The sequence below is a fragment of the Suricata suricatta genome, chromosome 7 (assembly GCF_006229205.1).
Source record: "Suricata suricatta isolate VVHF042 chromosome 7, meerkat_22Aug2017_6uvM2_HiC, whole genome shotgun sequence".
NCBI classification, from domain to species: Eukaryota; Metazoa; Chordata; class Mammalia; order Carnivora; family Herpestidae; genus Suricata; species Suricata suricatta.
Window position 1 is genome coordinate 53013396 of NC_043706.1, and position 10555 is coordinate 53023950.

The following is a 10555-nucleotide window of genomic DNA, read 5'->3' on the forward strand; positions in this document are numbered from 1 at the left end:
ATGCTGAGTGAAGTAAGCCAGGCAGAGAAGGACAGAAACCATATGTTTGCACTCATAGGTCTAGCAGGAAAACAAGAGAGACCTAATGGAGAACCAGGGGGAGCGGAGGAGGGAGAGAGAGTTGGGGAGAGAGAGGGATGCAAAACTTGAGAGACTATTGAATGCTGAGAATGAACTGAGGGTTGAGGGGGAAGGGGGATTGGGGAAAAGAGGTGGTGGTGATGGTGGAGGGCACTTGTGGGGAAGAGCACTGGGTGTTGTATGGAAAACAATTTGACAATAAAATATTACGGAGAAAAAAAAAAAGACTGCCATGGGCGTGCTTTATATACATTGAAATTAAATGGGGTTTTTTTCTCATGAATGTCTTTTATCAGTTTGATTCATGAGCCCAGGCCACGAACCTTTAAAGTTAGGGCAGAAAAGATCCTTCCCCTCTACAGGGGTAAAAAACAACCTGGACTCCTATTTTACCCTACACACAAAAATTGAGATGAAAAGGACCTGACTTTAAAGCTTAAACACCATGGCTTCCAAAGGACAGCATGGGAGAATATCTTTGCAAGCTAACCTAGGACCCAGAGCACATTAGCATAAAAAAAGATAAATTAGGGTTCATGAAAAGTAAACATATCTTATAAGAAGACATTAAGCAAATATACATAGACAAGCCACAGATTGTAAGAAATATATTTGTAACACCTGTATCTGACAGCAGGGGTATAGTCAGAGTGTATCAAGAATTCCTACAAGAGGGGCGCCTGGGTGGCTCGGTCAGTTGAGCGTCCGACATCGGCTCAGGTCATGATCTCACAGTCGTGGGTTCAAGCCCCGCATCAGGCTCTGTGCTGGCAGCTCAGAGCCTGGAGCCTGCTTCCAATTTTGTGTGTCCCTCTCTCTCTCTCTCTCTCTGCCCTTCCCCTGCTCATGATCTGTCTGTCTCTGTCTCTCAAAAATAAATTAAAATGTTAAAAAAAATTAAAAAAGAAGAATTCCTACAAGAAAATCTGTTTTTTTTTAAATGGGAGAAAGATTTGAACAGACACTTTACACATGTCCGACTTGGGCTTAGGTCATGATTGTGTGGTTCATGAGTTTGAGCCCTGAATCAGACAGTTGTTCAGATCTTGTCTCCTTCTGTCTGGTGCACGCTCGCTCTCTCTCTCTCTCTCTCTCTCTCTCTCTCGCGCTCTCTCTCTCTCTCTCTCTCTCTCAAAAATAAGTATCAAAAACACACAGAATGAAATCTTGCCATTTGCAGTAACATGGATGGAGCTAGAATGTATTATGATAAGCAAAGTAAGTCAGAGAAAGACAAATACTATATGATTTTACTCATATGTAGAATTTAAGAAACAAAACAGGTGAACATAGGGGAAGGAGAAGAACAAAATAAAAAGAGGGAACCAAACCATAAGAGACTCTTATCTATAGAGAACAAATTGAGGGTAGATGGAGTGGGGTGGGCAGGAGGATGGGCTAAATGGGATGGATATTAAGGACAGCACTTGTTAGGATGAGCACTGGGTGTTATACGTTAAGTGATGAATCACTAAATTCTCCTGAAACCAGGAGTAACTTGAATTTAAATAAAATCTTGGGGGGACATATATATGCATATCCATATATGCATATACATTTCTATACATGGCCAGTGATGCAGGAAGTCAATATTAGAAACATGAACATATTTGAGTAAAGGTAAAGATTCAAAGAAACAGACAGAAAACCCAAAGTAAGCCAAGAAAGGATATGAAAAAGTGCTCATGAGAATTAGTCATCAGGGAAATGGAAAGTGAGGTATCCCTACCTATCCATTAGACCGGCTTAACATGAACAAAATTGAGCCAGCACCAGCTTTGGGGACAGTGTAGAACTCTCATGGATTGCTGGTAGGCTATAAAATACTATGGTCACCTTGGAAAACATGGCAGCAATTCTGGCAGCATTTGAGAGAAATGAAAACATAGGCCCACAAAAATTATCTACAAGAATGTTCATAGCAGCTTTATTGGTAATAGCCCCAAACTGGAAAAATGGCCCAGGTGTCCATTAGCAGAGAACTAGATAAACTATCTGGTATATTCATACAGTGAAACACTACTTAGCAGTAAAAGGAGCACACTGCTGGTAGTGTTACCCATCAGTCTATCACAGCTGCTCAAGGAAGTGAACAGATGAGCTGCCATGGCCAGCTGCCCCCTCCTGGGGATCCTGAGAGGGGCACACAAATGGAAAGCATAGTTCCCAGCCGGGTTTGCCAGCACTGTTGCCAAACAAACTTGGATAAGCTCATCATGAGAGAAGCTAATAACTCAAGAGACAAAGGTTTGAAAAAGGGAGAAATTTATTTTGGGTGCCAGCAGCCTGGGTGGTGGCAAGCTCAAGTCTTAATATCTGACCTCTTTTCCTGGTAAGACGGGTGTCTAGAATTTTAGAAAGGTTCAGGGACGTATGGGCAAGAAAGCAGGCACAGAGCAGTTGATCATGGTTGGGTGTTGGAATGTTTTCAGCACAGGATCATGGACAGGGAAGGGGACAGGTGGCATGTGGTCTTGTAGGCTTTTCTGTCTGGGTGGTTGGAACATTCCAGTCGTTGACAAAACATTTTTGTCAGTGCCTCAAGGAAGCCTGAAAGAAATAAGTGCAGCAGGTTTTAGTATGAGTGTGAATTAGCATTCTTGTCTTTTTCTGGTCTTAACTGTTGGGGTCTATAGTTTTGCAAAAGGGCTTGTTGACAGTATGTGTCATGAATGGCATAAATCTCAGAAAAATAAAAAGTCATGAAAGAAGTGAGATATAAAACACTTTGTGCTGTGTGATTCCATTTATGTTAAGTTGTAGAATAGTTAAAACTATAGTGATGAAAATCACATCAGTGTTTGGAGGGAAGTGAAGAATGTTGACGGGGAAGGGGCACCAGAGAACCCTGGGTGATGGAAACGTTCTGTGTCTTACTAGGACTATGTATTACATAGGTACAGTGATTTTGTTAAAACCAGTAAAACTGTAGACTTGAGATCTGTGCATTTCAGGTTATAACTTGAAATTTAAAAATCTCACCCCCCAAAATAATACAGAACATTCCTCTCTTAATCTACTTCTTTCTTACTGTCCTTAAAGTATTAGCTATATTCTACTATTTCGAGCTTTTCAATCAATGTTAGTTCCTGTTTTCTTTCTCCCACCATTTCTAACTCCTTTTTATACTCTTGGCTTGCTTTGTAAACATGGAGTCAGGAATTCCAGGTGGGAGGCAGTTGCAGTAGTTCATTAATCAAGCATTTGCTTTCTTCTTGCTTTGTTCTCTTTTACACATTGCTTCTCTCCTGTAGTAAGAATATAGAAGAAGGGATTAATTGTGTTAGGCATTTCAGAGTAGAATAACTAGGATATGGGAATTCAGGGAGTACTAAATTAAGGGGGTTGAACTAAACTGATGTGCATTCAGTATAAGCTCTGGAATCAAACCAAAAATGAGTGAATTGATCACTCTCAGGAAAGGATTATCCTCATTGTTAAACATATATAAATGTAAACATTTGCTGTCCCTACCTGAGAAATTTGTTTTAAGTTTTGCGTTTTTTAAAAAATTTATTTGTACACGAAGGACTCAAATGATGTCTATGAGTGTACATCTACCTATGAATGCTGAGTTTATTTTAGAAAATACCATTTTGTACTCTGATTCTAGCTGTGGTCCCTGCTGACACCACTAGATGATACTGGCTTACTTTGTCTCTTCTTTCTCCTCCAATCAGTTCGATAAAGGCTACTCTTACAACATCCGTCACAGCTTTGGAAAGGAAGGCAAGAGAACGGACTATACGCCTTTCAGTTGCATGAAGATTATTCTAACCAATCCACCAGGCCAAGGGGATTATCATGGTAAGTGCTTCCACTGCATGTATGTCTGTGAAGTGCAGAAACCCCATCAACTCCGTAGGAAACCGTGAAAACAGTGTGATTGATGACTCTTTGCATCACTGTATCCCTTGTAGCTTCTGTCAGTCACCGCTGTGCTCCTGCACTCTTCTAGAGCTGTCTTATTACTGAATTGGGTCGGCAAGAGGGTTTATTCAACTATGCTAAAGATTGTGCAGGATCGGGCTCGTTAGTTCACAGTTTCCCCCTTCACCTACTATTTTCCGTTTCTTTCACGATTAGGAGACTAGTCCAGGTTCTTCAAAGGTTTTTAAAATTGACTACCTTGAATTAAGGAATAGTTGATCCATTAGTTTTCAAAAGACTACTAAGGAATGGTGTGTTTTATTCTCATTACTATAATCTGATTAATAAATATTGAGGAATTTAGCAGGTGGTGGTATCAAAGATCTATGAATTCACCTAAGTTACCGTAGGTTAAAAAAAAAGCTAAACTATTTTTTGTAGATTTCTGAGTTCAGCAACTTTTTTTTCTCTAAAATCGTTCTCTGAGCATAACCTTGAGAAGTTCCTCATTTGTCTGGTATGTCAGAGAATGATTTTAGTGGTCCATATTAGTAAATATTTTAGATAACTAAAGCTTACTGCACTATGTGTCAGAACTGTTTCTTGTTTTGGCACTTTTTTTTTTTAATGTTTACTTATTTATTTTGAGAGGCAGAGGGAGCATGCACATGAGCAGAGGAGGGGCAGAGAGAGAGGCAGAAACCAAATCCTAAGCAAGGTCCGTGCTGTCAGTGCAGAGCCTGACATGTCCTTGGTCCCACGAACTGTGAGATCATGACCGGAGCCGAAATCAAGAGCAAGACACTCAACAAGCTCAGCCATCCATACGCCCCTTGGCATTTTTTTTTAACGTGTAGAAGGGTGTTTGCTAATTATTGCTTCAGCATCTCGAATGTAATTCTTTTTTAAAAGATTATACATTTAGAGGCTGTTATGGATCAAGATCAAATAATCACAAACAGAATTTTAAGGAAGATGCCTCACATGTCCAAAGCACTAAAAAAATGCCTTTACTTTCATATTTAACAGACAAAAGTGCCCACAGTGAGTGGTTCTCATCACTTGTGTCAGTTGCTGAAGGTACCTTCTAGAAATGCGATTATCAGGCTCCACCCTCAGACTTATGAAATCAGATTTATTTGCACAGGCCCTGAATAATTTTTATGTCTTCTAAATTTCAATTGACCAGATACTTCTATTGAGAAAATCTATTACTTTTCTTAGGCCATTTGGTTTGGCCTAGTAAAACTCCCGGGGATTCTTTTATCACTTACCGGATCCTAGAACTCCCTCTTATGTAGTTGATTTTTATGAGCTCAAATGCAGGATTTTATATTGCTTATTCCTGTTAAACTGAATCTTATTTATTCCAGTCCATTCTGTTTGTTCTATTTTATTTTTAATTTAAACTCTGCCAGTTAAAAAATTATATCCTTAGCAGACACTCAATAAGTTCGTATTATTTATTAGAAACATTGATCTATCCTTGTTTTAGTGAATAAACTTAATTCTTGTAGAGCACTTAGGTTCACAGCAAAATTGAACAAAATACAGATAGTTCTCATGTACTCTCTGCCCCACACTCTCACAGTCTGTCCTACTGTCAACAGCATCCTTCATCAGAGTGGTGTGTTACTTTTGGCCTGAGAAGAGTGTGTAATCTGCTGTTACTGGATACAGCCATTTTATAGATACCGGTTAAATTAATTAATGGTACTTTTAAATTCTATGATTGTTGCTGATTTACTGCCCAGTGGATCTGTCCATTTCCTTTTTTTTTTTTTTTAATTTTTTTCACTGTTTATTTTTGAGAAAGAGCACATGCAGGGGCGGGGCAGAGAGAGACGCAGACACAGAATCTGAAGCAGGCCCTAAGCTCTGAGCTGTCAGCACAGAGCCCAATGCAGGGCTCAAACTCAGGAACCACGAGATCATGACCTAAGCCAAAGTCAGACTCTAAATCGACTGAGCCACCCAGGCACCCCAGGATCTGTCCATTTCTGATGGAGAAGTGCTGGAGTCTGTCATAGTGGATAGGTCACTTTCTTCTTGCCGTTCTACCAGTTTTTGCCTCTTGTATTTTGATGCTCTGTTGTTAGATTGGTATACATTAAGGATTGTTATTTTGCTCAGGAGTATGCACTGCTTTATCATTATGTAATATCCTTGATAAATTTCCTCACTCTGAAGTTTTTATTACCTTTAATTATTCTCTGACTTTTTTAATTTAGGTAGACCCAAGTTTCTGGCCTTTACATTTTCCTTCTCTTCGAAGAGTTGTTTTGTTTTGTTTTGGTTTGGTTTGGTTTGGTTTTTGTTTTGTTTTTAACATTTCTTGCCTTGCTGGCCTACTGGCAACATACAAAGTCAGGTTTTGTCTAGGAAAGTCTTTATCTCTTCTTGTCTTTTGAAGGTTAATTTTACGGGGTACAGAATTCTAGGTGTGTGTGGGTATTTTCCCCCCTCTAAACACTTTACATATTTCACTCCAAAAAATAAATAAGTAAGTAAAAAAATAAATATTTCACTTCACTCTTTCACTTACAGGGTTTCTGAGGATAAATTAGATACAATTTTTATTCTAGCTTCTTTCATGATTTTTTTCTTCATTTTTTATTTTTTCAAGTATGAATGTGATACACCTTAGCTATATTTTGTGGGGCATTAACACTGCTTGTGTTCTTCAGACTTCTTAGATCTGTAGTTTAGTGTCTGACATTTATTTGGGGAATATTCTCCATTGCCTCAAATATTGCTTCTTCTTTTCTCTTTTCTGGTATTCTCATTACTGCCCTTCATCATCCCCCACAGCTGTTAAATATTCTGTTCTTAGTTTCTTTCTTTAGTCATTTTCTCTTTGTTTTTCAGTTTTGGAAGTTTCTATTGGCTTCAAGATTCCTCCCTCAGCCATGTCTGTAATAACCCCATAAAAGACATTGTTCATTTCCATTAGAGTGTTTAGAGCTCTAGCATTTCTTTATGATTCTTTCTTAGGATTTCCATCTCTCTGCCTACATCATCTGTCTTTGCACATTGTCTACTTTTTCCATTAGTGTGCTTAGCATTAATCATAGTTATTTTAAATTCTTGGTGTGATAATTCCACTCTCCCTGCCATATCTGACTCTAGTTCTCATGTTTGTTCAGTCTCTGCAGAGCTGTATTTTTTGCCTTTTGATAGGCCTTGTACTTTTTTGTTAAAAAGTAGACACATATTGGGTGAAAAGAATTCCAATAAATAGACCTTTAGTAATATGGGTGGTAAGCAGGGATGTGGAGAGGATGGTCTTCTATAGTCCTCTTCTTAGTCTTCTGGTGAGCTTATGGCCCTGGGCTATGAACTTCAACAGTGACTCAGCGGTTCTCCCTTAGGTGGGACTGGATGTGTAGAGGAGACTAGAGTTGGGTATTTCCCTATCCCCAGATAGGTTAAGTTCTGGTAAAACCCCAGAAGTTTAGGCTCTAGTAAAATAGTTTGTTCTGAGCGCAGGCCTTATTAAGAGCATATTGCTCTATAGTATTAAAATGGATACTTCTCCCCTCCCCATGAAGCATGCTCCCCAGAAGCATGAGAGGAATTCTCTCTGTTATTCACCGTGAACACTTGCTAGAGGTCTAGGAGTACCAAGTATGGGGCTCCCTGTGACTGGGTCTCCTTGGAGTTTTTGATGTTCAGACTTCAAAAATTTCTCAATTATAGGTAAGGTTTTGCCTACCCCAGTATTGGTTCCTGCAGAGATTTCTGCTCTGGTATGTTGTGATTCTCTGTATCTGCCACTCTCCAATTTTAGGGGGCAGTGGTGTGCCCTATGATCTCACTTCTTTGATGAGTCTAAGCAGAGTTGTTGATTTTTCATTTTGTTCATTTTTTTCCTGGTCAAGATGGAGCGGTGACATATAAGCTCCTCATGGGCTAGACTCGAAACCAGAGGTCTCTGGGTTTTTTTTGTGGTTTTATGTAAAACTGTTTAGTCCTCTGTGTTTATATCATTTCATTAACCAGCACTGCTTGGAATGGTTGTTCTACCATTTATGAATCTATATGTAACGACATCCCAGACTAAGTTTATCCATCTCTTCCACAAACGTATGTTGGAAAGCTTTGTCAGACACTTAACTGTTGTGTATTCACTTCATTTTCGGTTACCTGGTTCAACCCTGTCCAGTTTTGAAGATCATTTTCTCTGATGCGGAAGACAGAAGAAAAAAATAAACAGGAGTTACTGAGGTTTATTTTCTGTCTGTCATCTGTTAAAATGACTTCCCCTTCTCTAAGTAGTAATCGTTTCTTTCTGCTGTTTGCTTATTGTCAGTGCAGCTTTAGAACACTTTTTGGTGACCTTTATTACCTCGGCAATCTTCATCTTCTTCTTGGCTTTGCCCTTTATAACCTTTTCCATACAGATACAGTCATTATTTCAAACGTAATTTGGATAATTCAACTAATATCCTTTTTTGTGCCCTTTAATAATGCTGGGCTTACCCGCTTACCCAAGAATTCCTGTGCAGCCTCATTTCTTTCTTATTGGTATCTTCTGCAATTTCATTATGAGGTTGGTTTCTTTCCCTTTTTTTGAGAATAATAACAACAGGTAATACATGTTGTATGTTTGCTGTATGCCAGGAGCGTATGAAAGCTTTATACTCTGTTCTCACAAGAGTTTTGTGAGTGATTATTTCCCTCACTTGACAGAAAGTGAAGCCCAGTCAGTAACAAGATGCAGAATCTGCCTGTGGTTTCCCACCTGGTAAGTGAGAAGCTGAGATTCAGACCCAGGCTTACAGCTCCAGACTCTTAACCACCTGTTACGCAGCTGTTACGTTTCCTTGTACTACAGATTTACAGTTTTAATCTGAATGAGATATAAGCTATGAATTTTGTGAATTTCATTATTTGTAGGAGTCCATAGGGTTAGCGGATGTTTTTTATAGCTAAGATTTTTGGTCAGCACATTTGTTTGGCATCTAGGCTCTTTCCTGTTTTTGCTCTCACCCATTTCCCATTGATTTCATTAAAAATGCATAATTGTTTCTAATTAACTTGTGGATCCATCATCTGTATACCTTAAAAAACAAGTAATCTACCTTCCAAAATTAAATTTTAAAGTATTTTCATTTACATTGCTGTTTCTTATTAAAATATCTGAAATTTTCTAGATTTTGTCCTTGTAATACAGCTTCCACATTTCAGTTCGTCTGTATTCTTATTTATGCAGATACTTTAGTGGTCCATCATTATTACTGTTACTCATGAAATAATACAGAGATAATGTGTTTCTACTCTAAGTTATTTTTCTATGACACATTTTCCAGTTGTCCATCTCATTCACATCTGTGGTTCCTCTAAATTTATATGGATTTTACTTTGTGAGAAGTAGACAAAATTTACATTTGAAAACAATGTGAGATTTTTTTATTTCTTAGAGTTTGTACATTTTTCTTTTTGTTTATATTATCTTCTCTCATAGTCTTTTAATATAATATTTAAAAATAAGAATAAAATGGGGGTGCCTGGGTGGCTTAGTCGGTTGGGTGTCCAACTTTGGCTCAGATTATGATCTCCACGTTCGTGGGTTCAAGCCCCACATCGAGCTCTGTGCTGACAGCTCAGAGCCTGGAGCCTGCTTCAAACTCTGTGTGTCCCCCTCTCTCTGCTCCTCCCCAACTCATGCTCTTGTTTCTCTCTGTCTCAAAAATAAATAAACATAAAAAAATTTTTTTTAAATAATAAAATGTGAGATTCTATAAAGTTTTTAGATAAACTGTTTTATAGCTACTTTGTTATCTGTGCTTGTTAGCAAGTAGCATAATTAAAACTGTTTCCTCTTCCTAGCGAATAGGCAACTTTGCCTGACAATGCCGTAGTGTTTTATGTAACTCTTGAGCCTGTAGTACCCTGATAACCGTACAACTAAGTCGTCATTTAGATAAAGAGAGGAAAGCAGTTGCACCCATGGGCAATTAACTTTTTTATTAATAAGCTGTTAGACAATTAAGGGGAGCTTAGACAGTCTCTCAAGTGTGGTATTGTACTAAGTCCCGGGTAAATAACCTTGTTGGTGTGCTGGCTTGTTTTTTCGTTGTCAGGGTGCCCCTTCCGTCACAGTGATCCAGAGCTGCTGAAGCAGAAGTTGCAGTCCTACAAGATCTCTTCCGAAGGGATAAGCCAGGTAGGTCAGATGCGCATCCTTAGCAATGAGGTGTCAGACAGTTGCTCGGTTTCGCTTACTGTTCTTGCGGCGGCACTGTGTACTGCTTGTCAGGCCTCACACCGGACATCCTGTCCTCTAGGTGACATACGCCCAAGCCTAGACTTGCCTGGCTTCGATTCCTTGGAAATTCTAGCTCTCCTGTCTACCAGACTGCAGTCTTATTTTTCTTGGTAATAAAGGAAACTGGAAACCTTTTTTCTCTCAATTTGTTTTATTATCTCAATTAAGAGTATTTTACACAAAGAACTCACATCTTTTCAAGCTTCAATAGTAAATATTCTGCTACTATGTATTAAATACTGCATGGTTTGCCCAAGCTAAGATGAAACCACATCATGAATCAATGAGCATTTTGCATTTTCTTTCATTATCTACTCAAAGTCATGCCTACTG

At 38.8% G+C, this 10555-nt stretch overlaps 1 protein-coding gene across 1 annotated transcript in view; it reads left to right on the plus strand.

Moving 5' to 3' along the window:
* PRIM2 (DNA primase subunit 2) overlaps window positions 1-10555 on the plus strand; it is a 324616-nt gene that overhangs the window by 248950 nt on the left and 65111 nt on the right. Inside the window, exons 11-12 of the mRNA XM_029944127.1 lie at window positions 3762-3888; window positions 10038-10120. Of these exons, the coding sequence (XP_029799987.1) occupies window positions 3762-3888; window positions 10038-10120 (210 nt within the window). The remainder of the gene's footprint in view (window positions 1-3761; window positions 3889-10037; window positions 10121-10555) is intronic.